This window comes from Peromyscus eremicus, chromosome 1 (assembly GCF_949786415.1).
Source record: "Peromyscus eremicus chromosome 1, PerEre_H2_v1, whole genome shotgun sequence".
Taxonomy (NCBI): Eukaryota; Metazoa; Chordata; class Mammalia; order Rodentia; family Cricetidae; genus Peromyscus; species Peromyscus eremicus.
Genome location: NC_081416.1, coordinates 149,640,248 through 149,656,503, shown reverse-complemented (window position 1 = coordinate 149,656,503; position 16,256 = coordinate 149,640,248). Strand labels below are relative to the sequence as shown.

The 16,256-nt window shown below is 41.8% G+C and overlaps 1 protein-coding gene across 1 annotated transcript in view; it reads right to left on the bottom strand.

Annotated features, from left to right (window-relative positions):
• Nell1 (neural EGFL like 1) overlaps positions 1–16,256 on the bottom strand; it is an 806,688-nt gene that overhangs the window by 612,736 nt on the left and 177,696 nt on the right. Inside the window, exon 6 of the mRNA XM_059253364.1 lies at positions 534–606. Within this exon, the coding sequence (XP_059109347.1) occupies positions 534–606 (73 nt within the window). The remainder of the gene's footprint in view (positions 1–533; positions 607–16,256) is intronic.

The following is a 16,256-nucleotide window of genomic DNA, read 5'->3' as shown; positions in this document are numbered from 1 at the left end:
ACTATACAAGGAGTTTGCTTTCTTGGGATTAAAATTTGCGGGAAATGATGGGATTTCTGGTCCTGATGCTGTTTCCCTCACTTTTATTAATAATAAAAAATGGAAAAGAAGAGGCAGTTAACTGAAAAGAACATGATTTTTAAACTAAATCTTCATATGAATTGAAAGGCGACTGATAAAAAGAGGAAACCTTCCAATAAGTAACTCACACTCAGGTCAAAAAACTTTAAAAATTGTTTTGTGAGATACATATTTTTACCTTAAACATAGATTTATATAATCATATTACATGTATTTTTGTTCTTATGTACAGAACTCATTGTCTAATCCTTTCTTACCCTCAAACAGTAATTTTGTGAAGAACGCAAAATCTTTTTGCAAGTTTAATATCTACAACAGATACTCCTTTTACTGTTTCCACCCACTCCAAAGTCATTCTTATATAATTTGTGGACATCCTTCCAGATGTTTTTGTTCAACACTAGGAACAAGTCATATAATATTACATTCAGATGTGCCTAAGTGCCACTTACTGCGATTTAGGTTGGGACACTGTGTGATGAACCCGTTCGGCATGAAGATGATCTTGCCGTCTTGGATGATCCCCTGACAAGGAAGAGAGAAGTAACAATGAATGACAGTTGCCAGTGGCCCTGTGCAGCCCACATCCATGCAAGCCAGATGGTGTTTAGCAAGACTAGCACACTCCAAAGGCAAGTCACCCTTGGCCAGGACCATTCCACTGCTCCAAATCACCCCTGTCTAGAAATTGTTTGTACATTTATCTTCAGAAGGCCATGGTTAACTCCTTCTGGTCAATATCAGCAAGAAAAACACCAAGGGTGCATTAAAAAGTATCTGCATTCATAAACTATCAAATTAAAAAGCCACTGTGGAATATAAACTCCTTTGTGTCCTACTCAACCTGGAATATTGATTAATGATGATTTACAAGGCTTATTTTTTAATGGGAATAAATACATTAAAGATTTCTCATTTTTGCATATGTCTGTGTATAGTGTTTGTGCATATGTGTATGCTGTCTATATGAGTGTGGGCCCGAGTGTTAGGATATACATGCATGCACATGTGCCCACATGAATGTAGCAGTCAGGCATCTTCTTCAATCGGTATATATTGAGGCAGGTTCCTCAATTGAACAGAAAGCCTTCTAGCTACCCAACTGGCTCTTGGCATCCCATCTCTGCCTCTTATGTGCTAGGATGACAGGTAGGTATCCATTCCCACTCAGCATTTACTAGGTGCTGGAGCTCCAAACTCCAGTCCACAGGTTTGCATGGCAAGTGCTTTACCCATGGAGCCATACTCCCAACCCCAATAAACACTTCTGTGGACTCATTTAGTAAAGGAAATAAAATGAGACATCAAAGAAAAACTAAGCAACAATTTTCACTCTTTAACTAATTGAACAACACTGAGTCTTCTGGAGTCTTAAAACTTGATCAACATCTCCGAGGAGAAAGAACTGCTTTAACACTACAGTTCAGTCTGGAAGAAAAGACCAAATTTAAGACAGTCATCGGGGACTGATCTCTCAACGAAAACATTGGCTTGGCTTTGGGATTTTTCAAGTTAAATTTAAGATTCTGTTTTTAGAGGGATTTTTTTCCCTTAGATCTATTGGAAGAGATAGAAGAGAACAGATGGTAGATGCGGACACTGGTTCAGAATATTGAGCTTCATCTATAAATAAAATATAGGCTTAAGATAGTGTGCAAGTCTTTGGAGAGACTAACATTTAACATTTATGTGCATGCCTTCTAAACAAGCAGTCAGCATGTGTTGCTCTCTTATTATTTCTGATATAAAATTTAATTGGAAATATTAATAGAAATAACAGGATCAGGGCAGATCAACAGCACAACTCTGCACTTTTATGAACCTCATTGTCTTTGGGCAGGAAGTAGTGCTTATGATCACAAGGAGAGCTGGCTTCACCATGGGAGAGGAACCTGCCACTTTTCCCCACTATTAATTTATAAACTCATGCAGCGATTAATGCAACCTGAATCAGCTTTTCTCAGATACAAAAAAATGTTCCATCTTTCAGAGCCAAACAATTACTTAAAAAGGCAGGGAAACTTTCAAACACATTGGCACTTGAAAAGAAAAAAATCCATCAGGCAGTGGTGGTGCACACTTTTAATCCCAGCACTCAGGAGGCAGAGGCAGGCAGATCTTTGTGAGCTGGAGCCCAGCCTAGGCTAAAGACTGAGTTCCAAGACAGTCAGAGCTGTTACACAGAGACACCCTGTCTTGAAAATCATAGATAGGTAGATAGATAGATAGATAGATAGATAGATAGATAGATAGATAGATAGATAGATAGATAGATATAGATGGATGGATGGATGGATGGATGGGTGGATGGATGGATGGGTGGATGGATGGATGGATGGATGGGTGGATGAGTGAATGAGTGGATGATAGATAGATAGATATAGATATAGATATGGATATAGATAGATAGACAGACAGACAGACAGATAGATAGAATCTACGCTTAGAAGTCAGATGAAGCCAAGTTCTAGACCTTGACTCTAGCTTACTGTGTGGACTGCACAAGAAGAAAGCCACCTTCTATGAGCATCAGTCACCTGGACGGGAGATGCTGCATCCAAAAGCCAACAATCCTTCTAACACAAGATTTGGGTCAATTGAACAGGCATCTGAAACTGCACTGTCACCTGTGAGACCTCTTATTTTTTAACTGCTTTTCCATTTATGTATGTATATAGTGTGTGTAGAAATATATGCTTATATAGACAAATCTATTGATTTCCATTAAAGAACAAACCACCACAGAAAATTAAATGCCATGCTAGAAAACATCTGTCTATAAGAAACCTGAGCAGGTCTGTGTAGGGAAGAAAGAAAAAATCTCAGTGGAGGATGGGACAACAAAGGAAAATGGGAAGGAACGAGAAGGCAAAATGTTGAGCATTCTGTCATGCATAGAAACTCTGTGTGTGAGAGAGAGAGATGTAATAGCAGAGAGGGTTGCATCTGTGGTGAAGAAGGAAAATTGTGGGAGAAGAGAGAGCAGTAGGGAGACAATAGGGAGAGATGGGGTAAACATGAACAAAACAGGATACTTACGTAAAAATTCACAAAGAGCCCATCATTGTGTACATTTACTAAAATCTATAAAATATTTCATATGTAGAAAGTACAAAATATTTTAAATTACAAAGCAAAAATATAATATTAAATTTATTTCTTCTTTAAAAAGAAAATACCTATGTAATCAAGTAGATTTTAGATAGATTTAGAATAACCAGCCACCCTGGTTTGCCCAATATGTAGAGGTTTTCTATAACAATCTTATTGCTAAAACTGAGAAACTCCCAGGCAAACCAAAACAGAGTACTGGTCAATCTTGGTGATACAGAGGTGTGCAGAAGACACACGTGTGCCAGGAGAGGACCAGGCCACCCATTCCTGTCAGAAGAGGTAGAATAACCCATGGGAAGAGTTCTCAGAAATGTATATGTTTTCTATAAATTATCTCTTCCCCACAAAAGTGGAAAATCATCTTGAAAAGATGAGACATTTATTGGCCTAATAACAATCTAGGGCATGATAGCCTTCTGTAGCCTTCTTTGAAGAGACCTGACTCATTTCAGATTAAAAAATAGGTTACAAATCACTTCCTACTACGCTTTCTTGCTTCTCTTTTTCCTCCTTTGATCTCTGGTGTGTGTGTGTGTGTGTGTGTGTGTGTGTGTGTGTGTGTGTGTGTGTGTGGTGTTTGTGTGTGTGTGGTGTGTGTATGTGTGTGGTGTGTACATGAGTGTTTGTGTGCAATGTATGTGTGTGGTGTGTGTATATGTGTGTGTGTGTGTGGTGTGTGTGTGCAATGTGTGTGTGTGTTGTATGTGTTTGCATGTGTGGTGTGTGTGGTGTGTGGTGTTTGTGTGTAGGTGTGTATGGTGTGTGTGGTGTGTATGGTGTGTGTGGTGTATGTGTGAGGGTATGGGGGGGTGTGGTGTATGTGCAATGTGTGTGTATGTGGTGTGTGGTGTGTGTGTGTGTGTGGTGTGTGTTTGTGGGGTGCGTGTGTGTGTGTGTGTCACAGATCATTAGGTGAAGGTCAATGATGTTGGCTTGAAAAAGAACTGAAAGAAGAGCTGACAGCTTCCCAATGCTCATTAACACAAAAACCCAAAGCACTCGGTATTTTTTCTGAGAAAAAGTCATAGGGGTCAGCCCACACGTAGGCATGAAAACTTGTTCTTGCCACATAAATCAAGATGTTAACTTGATGCAGAATGGATACAAATCGATGCTGGGTTGAAAGAATGCTGAAGACAGGACAGCAATACCAACTGCAACTCACAAAAAGGTGGATGTAAACTTGCACAACCCATAGAAGAGTGGGTGTGATTGTGTGCATAACCCACAGAAAAGGGGTGTGATTGTGTGCATAACCCACAGAAGAGGGGTGTGATTGTGTGCATAACCCACAGAAGAGGGGTGTGACTGTGTGCATAACCCACAGAAGAGTGGATGTGATTGTGTGTATAACCCATAGAAGAGGGATGTGATTATGTGCATAACCCACAGAAGAGTGGGTATAATTGTGTGTATAACCCACAAAAGAGTGGATGTGAATGTGCATGTGAACCATAGAAATGTGTGCATACATGTAACTGACAGAAATATGGTATAAATGTGCATATGGCCCACAAAAGTGTAGGTATAAATGTGCAGGTGCCCTACCAAAGTGTTGCTATAAACATGCATATAACACACCACAGAAGTGTGTGTGTTGAGTGTAATTGTGCCCACAGAAGTGTGAGTATACTATGTGTGTAACTGACAGAAATCTTGGTGTAAATGTACATACTTGGGACCCAAGGAATGCTGGCATCCCACATCCTCCCCAAAATAAGGACCAGGAGTTCTTGCATTGACTCATCATGTTAATCATGCAGTGACTAGACATTGGTGACATGGAACTGGACTATCTTACTTTGCTTTTTGGTGCTCTGATAAACATTCTGAAGGAGGAAAGGGTTTATTTGTCTTAAATGCCCATCATCAAGGGAAGCCAAAGCAGGAACCTGGAGGCAAGAACTGAAGCAGAGACCATGGAGGAAAGCTGCTGCCTGGCCTGCTTCCCCATCTTGCTCAGACTGCTTTCTCATATAACCCAGGTCCACCTGCATAGTGGTGCTGCAGGCCCCATGGACTGGGCCCTCTGACATTAATTAGTAAGCAAATTAAAAAAGTCTCACATACATGCCCAACAGTACAATCTGATCCAGGTAATTCCTCAATTGAGATTGCGTTTTCCCAGGTGACTCTAGTTTGTGTCAAGGTGAAGAAAACTAAGCAGCACAACTGACTTCTTTTTAACTTTACACACCAACATACCACCATGACACCACAACCTTTGCTTTCTTGTGTGTCCCCAGCAAAAAACACAATCCAACTTCAAGAATTCCACAAGTCTTTAAAAATTTCATCAGTTTAAAAGTTCAATGACTTTTAAAGACCAAAGACTCTTAGCTGTAGATTTTGTTAAAATAAAATGTAAGTTGAATACTTTCTTCCAAAACTGAAAAACGGGGACATAAAAACAAGCATTCTTAAGCAAAACCAAGTCCAGCATTATAGCTCCAAATCTTGTATCTCAATGTCTGACATCTGAAGCGCACTCACAATTTTCTAGCCTCCAAAGGGCCTTGGCGGCTCAGATTCTCCAGTTCTGCCATCCACAGCATACGCAGCTTGTCTTGTAGGCTGATTCCACACCACACCTATGCTGTCCTTGGTGATTGTCCAATGGTCTTGTCATTAGCAATATGCTAGGGTCTCCACTGTAAGGACTGGAAAGACAGCCTTTCCTGTCCTTTCATAGTGATAAGCCTCAGTTTCTCTCCATGATTCACTCAATCTTTGTATCTCCACTGCAAATGAGTTGCACCTTCCCAGATGGCCTCTCTTCATAGACATTCCAGTGCTGCCTCAGAGTACCAAGCTTCAGCAGCTTTCCATGACCCTTCAATCCGACAGTTTTCCTGCCACCAAAATCACCAAGTTCAGCTGCCAGCTTGTGATACAGCCTTGGCCCCCTTTTGACTACACCTCCTATGTTCTGACCTTGAGGAAAAACTCCAGAATTCTCAGAAGATTCCTACTCACCTCTTGATAATCACAACTGATTTTTCAGCCCCAGTTAACCAGCATCTTTTGTCCCAACAAAGCAAAGGTTTCATATCCACAGGTTCTGTTTTTTCCTTTCAAAATTTATTGTGGTTACAGTTTATAAACACCTTTTAAATATAGTTTACTTAGAAAATAATTACATCATTTCCCCCTTTGTTAATCCCAAAGATGTGAAGAGAAAAATCACCAACCTAAATCATAATGGCCAAATTAATTAAAGCAAGCTTTTTTTATTTCTGTACATGAGCTGCCTCCCTGCTAAGATGAGGTTCAATAGGTCAGCCATGGATGTGAAGAAGATAAGGTTTATAAAGCTCAGAGGTAGGAGGTTTCCAAATGTGGGGTTTGGCATGCAAAATAGGCAGGGTTATAGGAGCAGAACATAACCATAATAAGTTAGTCATAATGACCTCCTGAAACAAAGACATGTTGAGAGGTGGTCATAACAAGATAGTCATAACAACAGGTAGTCACAACAAGGTAGTCATAACAACCTTTTGAAACAAAGGAAGGGTTGCAAAATAGTTACGATAACTTCTTGAAGCAAAGACATGGTTGCCGTTTCCTAGAACAGGCAGTACAGAACCATTTGTAGTTAAGGCTGCAGGTAGAGTGTAGCCCAATCCTTGAGAAACAGAAATTTAAACATAAACAGGAATAAACTTAGTTTGTCTTTACCATAAGATGACTTTCAAGCCCAAGATGGAGTCAGGCTGGTTCATTACCTTCCCTTTCTTCCATCCAAACTCTCCTATGCCCCCTTCTTATCTCTTTCTCAAATTGATGACCTCTTTTCCTTAAGTCAAACTTAACACAAAAACAGCCCTGATAGAGTCTGTGAGGGTCTCTCAAATGTCCCTCTGCAATTTCACAAGCCAGACCTCCATTGTCTGCATTTATGTCAGCATTCTTATCTATCAGGCTTCCACAGAATAGCCTATTAAGCTTGATAGATTTGCTATCAAGATTTGCTCAATAGATTTCCTAGCCCAAAGCATCAAAAGCCTTTCACAATCCTTTCCCAAACCAACATGATCAGGTCCACCACAGCAATACCCTGCTCTATGGTACCAATTTCAGTCCTACTTTGCTTTCTGTTGCAGTGATAAAACAGAGACCACAAACACCTTGGGAAGAAAATGGATTATTTGGTTTACATGTTACAATGAAGTGAAGCCAAAGCAGGAACCCTAGGTAGGAACTAAAATAAAGACCATTGAGAAATGAGTTTGCATAGTCTACATAGTAAATATTCTAAGAGCACCAAATTCCTGAAGCCTGTTGCACAATATTGGAACATGTTTTTCTGAGTTTTGATCACACAGAGCATTCTTTTTTAACCTAAGGACACATATTAGAAGTCTCAAGACTGTGGGGAATGGACAACCAAGAACATTTTGGAAAAGCTTCTGCAGTGGTTTTGTTACTCAAAATGAGAACTGAGCTGGGGCCAAATAACCTACTCCTTTGACCTGTAAGTAACTTAAGGCCTTGATACTTTTAATAGCTTTCCTGCTGTGTACCTACATCCTAAATCAAACAGTACAGGTCTTCTGACCCCAAGCAGGCACTAGGGTGCCACAAGATGCCAAAGCTTAAAACGCATAACTGTGGTAGTTTGAATGTAATTGACCCTCATAAGCTCGTAGAGAGTGGCATTATTAGGAGGTGTGGTTTTGTTGGAGAAAGCGTCTCACTGTAGGGTGGGCTTTGAGGTCTCCTTTGATCAAGCTTCACTCAGTGTGACACTCAGACTACTTCCTGTTGCCTGCAGGTCAAGATATACAAGAACTCTCAGTTCCTTCTCCAGCACCATGTCTGCCAGCTTGCTGCCATGTCCCACCACGATGATAATGGACTAAACCTCTGAAAACGTAAGCCACCCCAATTAAATGTTTCCCTTTATAAGAGCTGCTATAGTTGTGTCATCTCTTCACAGCAATAGAAACCCTAATTAAGGCGATAATCTGTGGGAGTCCCGCAGCTGCAAAACACTGAAGTAAAGAGCTCTTCCTACTGAAATGACTGCAGCTTGTCTTCATTGCCCAGTGTCTACCAAGTCATTTACATTTGATGCCAGCCATTTGCTGAAACAGTTTTAAAGACTGAAGAGAAGAGCTGCTTCTGGGTAGCCCTGATGTCATCCACACACCACCCTCCCATTTATTTTACTAGCTTGCTCTTTGTCCATGGAGCTACGGCTCAGGAGGGTGTGAAACCCCAGGGAACACCTCAAGTGAAGAACCCACATGTTTGCTGTCGGTCAGGATGGAAGACAGAGAAGGAACCCACTCTCTTCCTTTCCTCTAATCCACCTGTTGCCAGCTCTAGCTCCTGCAGACGGCTTGCCATGCAATTGAAAAATAAATTCCCACTAATAGGTGGTACATTTGGGGTTTTTAATGTTTGTGAAACTAACTCCTATTATTTCCAACATTTTTTGTTGTTTGGTAAGAAAAACAGAAAGATATAATAAAAAAAAATCAGAAAAAGATGCCATTAAGACCCTCTTACATATAAGATAACTGAGATTAGCAAACCCTCCTAGACACTCAGCACACTCTTACACAAATGAAAGATGCTTTAAGGCCAAACAAATGCTAATTCTTTTTTAACGCTCTTATTTCCCTGCAGATCTCTGTTTACATTGAAGAAACTGGTTCTGGGGTTTTTTTTTGTATGCTAAAAACACTGAAACAAATTGCTTTGAAAGGGAGAGGCAAAGCGGTGGGAGCGTTTCCTGCCAGGCATGTAAATATATGGATGAAGATGTGTTCCATTTATACGCTGGCAGACACCCAAGCTCTGACAACAGGATCATGGGAAGGAAGGGCTGGTGAGGAGCATTTTCAAGATGCAACCCATCGCCTGGCTCTGCCCCGAAGACAGTGAATAAAATATCCCAGCTTGCATAAAAGCCAAGAAAGACACTTGTCGACTTTCATTATGATCCATAAAAACTGTCAGCTCATTAGCATATCATTAGCTGCCCTGCTGTTTCCAAAGTCTTAACGCAGAGAAATATTAATCTGTAAATGTATACACTTTCCAGTGCTGCGATTCGAGCTTTCTGCATGAAAGGGAAAATAGGAATTAAGAACGGGAGGAACCCAATACAGCTTCTTTTGCTTTGTGCCCATAAACATATGTTTACCATCTGCGGGATTATGGGAAGCAGCTGAGGTGAGAAACAACAGCTGCTGTGTTAAGGGAAAGTTGTAATCAATTTTACTTTGCAGCGACAGCTCAGCTGTTAAAGGGGAGAGAGATGACCAGGTAAGAGAAAGCGTTCGTTCGGGGCTGGGCATGTCCTTGGTAGAGTGTTTGCCTAGCATGCATGAAGCCCTGGGTGGAATCCCCAGCACCACGTTAACAAAGGGTAATTCCAGAATTTAGGATTACAGGTGGGAGGGTCACAAGTTCAGTGTCACCCAGCTTGGATTACATGAGACCCTTGATGGGGTTAAACAAAATAAAAGGGGAAAGGAAAGACTTTCAGGAGACAGAGAGACAGAGACAGAGACAGATACATACATATGATATATATATATATATATATATATATATATATATATATATATATATATATATATATATATATGAGAGAGAGAGAGAGAGAGAGAGAGAGAGAGAGAGAAACCAACCTTGACCCGCATGAAATGCTTTAGTTGGGAATCCTCCTGGAGACCTGTTTAGAAGCTATCAGAACATCGAGTCCCTCATCTTTTACCCTTACTCCCTTTAGATCTTTTGAGACAAGGTAGCCCAGGCTGGCTTCAGGTTCCCTATAGCCAACTGAGCATAATCTTGAAATTCTGATCCTCCTGCATCTACCCCTTAAGCACTGGAATTACAAGTGTGTGCCACCAATCCAGGTCTATGCAGTACTAGAGATTGAGTCCAGGGCCCTGTGTATATGAGGCAAGCACCCTACCTATTAAGCTATATCCTCAGCCCCTACAATCAACCTCTGAAGCATCCCAAACTCACTGCAGTTCCTCTAGGTTTATTTATTTTTTTAAATTTTTTTTCTTGTTATATATATATTTTTTATTTTACAATATAATTTAATTCTACATATCAACCACGGATTCCCTTGTTCTCCCCCCTCCCGGCCCCCTCCCCTTCCCACCAGCCCACCCCCCATTCTCATCTCCTCCAGGGCAAAGACTCTCCCGAGGATTGAGATCAACCTGGTAGACTCAGTCCAGGTAGGTCCAGTCCCCTCCTCCCAGACTGAGCCACGCATCCCTGCATAAGCCGCAGGTTTCAAACAGCCAACTCATGCACTGAGCACAGGACCCGGTCCCACTGCCAGGATGCCTCCCAAACAGATCAAGTCAATCAACTGTCTCATCTATTCAGAGGGTCTGATCTAGCTGGGAGCTCCTCAGCCATTGGTTCATAGTTCATGTGTTTCCATTCGTTTGGCTATTTGTTCCTGTGCTTTATCCAACCTTGGTCTCAACAATTCTCGCTCATATAAACCCTCCTCTTTCTCGCCAATTGGACTCCTGAAGCTCCACCCGGGGCCTGGCCGTGGATCTCTGCATCCAGTTCCCTCAGTCACTGGATGGGGTTATTTTTTTAAATTTTTTATCTATCTATCTATCTATCTATCTATCTATCTATCTATCTATCTATTTATGGTTTTTTGAGACAGGGTTTCTCTGTGTAGTTCTGGTGCCTGTCCTGGATCTCGCTCTGTAGACCAAGCTGGCCTTGAATTCACAGAGATCCACCTGGTTCTGCCTCCTGAGTGCTGGGATTAAAGGCGTGTACCACCGCTGTCCAGCGGTTTATTCATTTTTAATACTCTGAAATAAGAGCACAAACAGCTAAAATGCATGACAGGGAAAAGAGTGGGTAACCAACCATCCCAGTAATGAAAATCTGTGACAATCATGTCTCTCTCCACTGGATAGCTAGTTCCTGAGAAAGATGCTGTTCTGAGGTACAGAAATTCCCAGATTGTGTGTATGTTTCACAGGGGACTCTAGTGGTAGAGAGGCTTGTGTACCCCTTACCAAGGCCATGCCTCAGTCTGTGCTCCTCAATCTGCATGGCTGTTATCAGCTGTCTGTGACAATCCACCAGGGCTTGACATGTGAGACGCTCTTGCTTTACTTTGCCTAGGAAGGCACACATTAATATTTAAAAATAGAGAATAATGTTATTTTAGCCCGAAACACATCATCTGCTTTTAACTGCAGAGCGATAAAGCAGGTGTGTGCCTTGGCCCAGGAGGCAGAATCCCAAGGATAAATGTGCAAAGCCCTAAGATGTGCTGACTCTCAAGACGTGACTGCCTCTTCTTCAGGCAGAGTTTTGCAGCACTGAATTAATCAGGAGGTAATTTCTGTAATGAGACGCTGACATACTCCCTGTACCCAAGTCATCATATCTCACCAACAGATAGCCAGGAGCATTGTCTGGTGCCCAGAATTCTGAGGAGATGATATTTGAGATCCCTGTGAGCATCCCCCTGAATAACTATTCATACTACTGCTGGAAGGCAAGGAGAACTATCCTGCTGCCCAGGGAAATAGGCTATGTGGAACAGGCAGCCTCTTCTATCTCTTTCCCCAAGAATCAACTGTTCTCTAGCCCTGGAAATCCAGAATAAATAATAAGTTTGATCACATCCATGACACATGAGATGTTTCTCTAATCAAGAATGAAGCATGTGTGTGCTCCCCTACCCCTATGAAGCTTTTAATAAATACCTGTTGGATCAATGATCAGACTGTGGGGGGGCGGGGGGAACCTAGGCTTAAGTATCATTTCCATCACTTATGGGTTGTGTGGGGTTGGCAGATCGCTTAATCTTTCAGAGTCCCATTGACTTAGCTGTACAATGGAGATAATAATCACTAGCTCATTAGGATCCTCTAAATGTGAGGTATAATTAGCTTAGGTAATGATGAAGAGCAGAAGTCTGAAGCCTCAAAAGCACTAAGTTATTAGTTCTCTTGTCCACATCCCCCCACCTACATCTGCAGCAAAACAACTGTCCAGGCTCAGAACTTTTCCCATCCTCCGGGTTGTTCTCTCTGTGTCCTGTCCTCTCCACGTCCTCTCTATGTCTTCCTGTGTATTCTCCACGACTTGCCTGTATCCTCTCCATGTCTTCTCTGTGTTCTCTACATGTCCTCTTCATGTCCTCTCTGTGCACATAAGCACGGACGCCCAAGACCCCTCGTGCCTAGAAAGTCATACATTCCAAGACAACAACAGATGGGGACAACTGTTCTCTCAGTCGTATACTCGTAACTAAAGTAGAGGTTCCTCTAAATACAAAAGTGTGTGTATCACTTCTACGATGTGGAGAGAAGCACAGCATAAAGTACACAAGAGAGACAAGATGGACTGTGTGCAGTGCAGCCTCTTACATGCCAAGTAGCTTTAACGCATATACGTATTCAATCTGAATTACCTCTGTGACAAACTTATTTATCACTTTACAAGTAAGATGTCTACAATGGCTAATCTTCTATGTTAGCCTGGACTGCATCTGGAATCAATGAAAACCCAAGATGTTGAGCACTCCTATGAGAGATTTCCTTAATCAGAATATCTGAAGCACAGTAACCCATCCTAATTCTGAATGGCGCCTTCTGGTGGCAATCCAGACGCAAGGGCATGGAGAAAAGAAATTTCCCCTTTAGCCTGCTTGCTTTCACTGTCACTGGCAAACCCATCTATTCTGTTGCTGCAGCATTCCATCACCACTATTGGAACCAACTTCTTCAGGATTACCACATAGACTGAAGACCAACAGCTCCCCAGGAATCCTCCAGGCCTTCAGTGGCAGATTGGGACTGTGGAGACACCCAGCCTTCAGGAATGAGAAGCTACCAGATTCTTGGCATCTCCAGTGTGAATCAGACATTGTTAAACTGCCCAGACTACATGCTGTGAGCCAATTTAATAACGCCTCATTTATACATATTCATTCTATAAGTGCTGTACCTCTAGAGAACTCTAGATAATTCACTTTCTAATTCCTAATCTCTGCATTCACTCATTTTTAAGACTACAGGAAGTCCCTAACTTTTGGTAGTTTAGCTTTTAATTTTTCAAATTTGCAACAGTATGAAAGCAATACATATTCAATAGAAACTGTATTTCAAATTTTGAGTTTTTGTCTTTTTATGGGCTCTGGGTATAAGGTAAAACAATGTCAAAATTGCCAGAATTAAAAGAGACTCCTATCAAACTCTGACTAAAATGGAGTCAGGACAAGGCATGGATGGGATGCATGCATACTTCCTGATAACAGAACTACCACAAAAGACTCACCCAAAAATGCATCCTCTCAACAACCATGAATGAATGGATACTATTATCCTCTCAACAAACATGAATGAATAGATACTATTAAAGCAATACTCCTCTGAGCAGTCTTTCACTGGAGTGGAACTAACCACACCCATATAATTGAGCCTTACAGTCAAACATAGTTGTTTCCAAACTATTTGTGTCACTTCTTCATTTTAATTTTTAAAATTCCATTTCTTCTCTCCTCACCATGGATATGAGCATGGCCAGCCATGACACTCATCTCCTGACTGAAGCCCCCTGTCATTTGTGAATGAACTCTTTACTGTGGAGGACTGTTCTCGGCCATTCATTCATGTTGACAGTCTTCCTCCCAGAGCCACAGCCACAACAGACCAGTGGCCACAAGATCAAGAGGAGAAAGATCTGACAATGCAAAATGGGCATGGCTTTGATATGCTACTCGTACTAAATGCAGTTTGTTTGTTTGTTTGTTTGTTTGTTGTTTGTTTTTGTCATGGCCTCATGTAGCCAAGGCTGGATTTGAACTTGCTATGTAGCTGAGACTAGCCTTGAACTCCTGATCCTCTTGCCTCCACCTCCCAATTCTTAGGATTACAGGGATGTACCACCATGCCTCAGGAACTAAATGAATTTTTGACTTAATATATTTTCAACTTATAATAGGTTACAATTGTTTAGGGCTAGATACTATTTTAAATATTTTCTAAATAAAATAGAGACAGGTTCTGAGCCCGGAAAGCAAGAACAAAGAAGTAAACATACAAACAATAGCAAGGAACAATTACACATTTTTTAAGTCCCCTACTTTAAAAATTACCAAGTCTTCCAAGACAGGAACAACAAGCCTTAAATCAATCACGGAGCCCTACTAAGTACAGCATCACGTAGTAGGACTACATGTGTCAGCTGTTTATGAAGCCAGCCTTCTCTATATGTTCAAACCAGTGAATATGATAAAACAGAGATGCTTCAGTAAGAAAGTATGAGAAAATGACTTCAGTGTAGGGGCTCCTCTTTCTGCACCCATATTCATGATGGGAATGTTGTTGTGTATGCTGTGAATGTGTATTGCCCTGATTTGGTTGATAAATAAAATGCTGATTGGCCAGTAGCCAGGCAGGAAGTATAGTATAAGCAGGATAAGGAGAGAGGAGAATTCTCGGAACAGGAAGCCTGAGTCAGGAGACGCTGCCAGCCGCCACCATGAGAAGCAAGATATAAAAATACCGGTAAGCCATGAGCCATGTGGCAAGGTACAGATTTATAGAAATGGGTTAATTTAAGATGTGAGATCTAGCTAGCAAGAAGCCTGAACCATTAGGCCATACAGTTTTAATTAATATAAGCCTCTGTGTATTTATCTGGGTCTGAGCGGCTGCGGGCCCGGGCAGGACTGGAGAAAACTCCAGCTACCCATCCAGACCGACAGTGTAGATTTCACCTAGAAGAGGGGCCTGCTTTCCAGCTTTGAACACAGGGCTGGCCTTATGGTTCATTTTGTTCAGTAGGACATGCTAGAAGTTGTTCTGTGCAAGTACTAAGGCCAGGCCTCAAGAACCATGTCTATTCCCTCTCCTAAACCATCCCCAATCACCACAGAAACAAGTCCAAACTAGCCTGCTGGATAATGAGAGACATGTGGTTCAGACATTATCCCAGCCAACCATGTGACTGAAACTATCCAAGATAAATCAGACTTCATCTAGTTTCACCAGCCTGCTGCAGGTACATGAGTAAATAAATGTAGGAGGGAACAGCCAAGGCTGATCCTTACAAAATCTTCCAACTGACATGTGAACTTCATGACTGGAGCCCCAGAGTTTTGAAAGAGATGGAAAGAAATGGAGAGGTGGAGGGAAGGAGGAAGGGAGGCAGGGATAGAGAGAGAGGGAAAGGTGAAAACCATTCTGAAGCCCTGGCATGTTCAGGGGGCTCAGACATTGCTGCAACTGCAGTTATATTGTGGCCAGAAGAGGGACAGTGGCATGAGATCAGGTTGCAGAGGAAGGCAGGAACCAGATTTTACACTGGTATGTCCTGCAATGTCACTTCAGGGGCTGGAGAAAAGGTTTGTCAGTTCAGAGCACTTGCAGGGCAATCATGAGGACCAGAGTTCAGATCCCAGCGCCCATGTAACAAGCTAAGCATGGACCTGCACATGCCTATTGCCCTAGCACTAAGTGGAGTGGAGTCAGGAAGATCCAGAGATTGCCGGCTGGTAGCCAAGCTGAAAGACACAGTCTTGGGTTCAGGAAGATATCTTGACTCCAAGTAATAAACCAGAGAGGAAAGAGCTAGAAGATGACACTCAATATATTCGTCTGGTCTCCACATATGTACAGAGGCACACACACACACACACACACACACACACACACACACACACCTGTGCAAACATGTGTGCATGCACCTACATATATACATACGCACTCACACAGGCGTGCATATAGAATTTTAAAAAGAATATCAATCCATTAGTCTCAAAAGCAGGTATAAGTTCAACAGCTCTGAGAGAGCAAGTCCAGTAATCAAACTCAGATATGTATCACTGTGTCTCCAAAGCTCTCTTACATGGCTGTCACTATGTCTCTCTAATGCACTGATCCCCAAATGATATCTCAGGACACCATAATCACTAATGTCCATCTCTTGGTAATGTGTCAGAAGTGAACAGTGTCAGGTTCTATTCCAGGACTACTGATTATGACTTTGGAAATGCAGCTGAGGTCATTTATTTGCCATTTTAGCTATTTTAA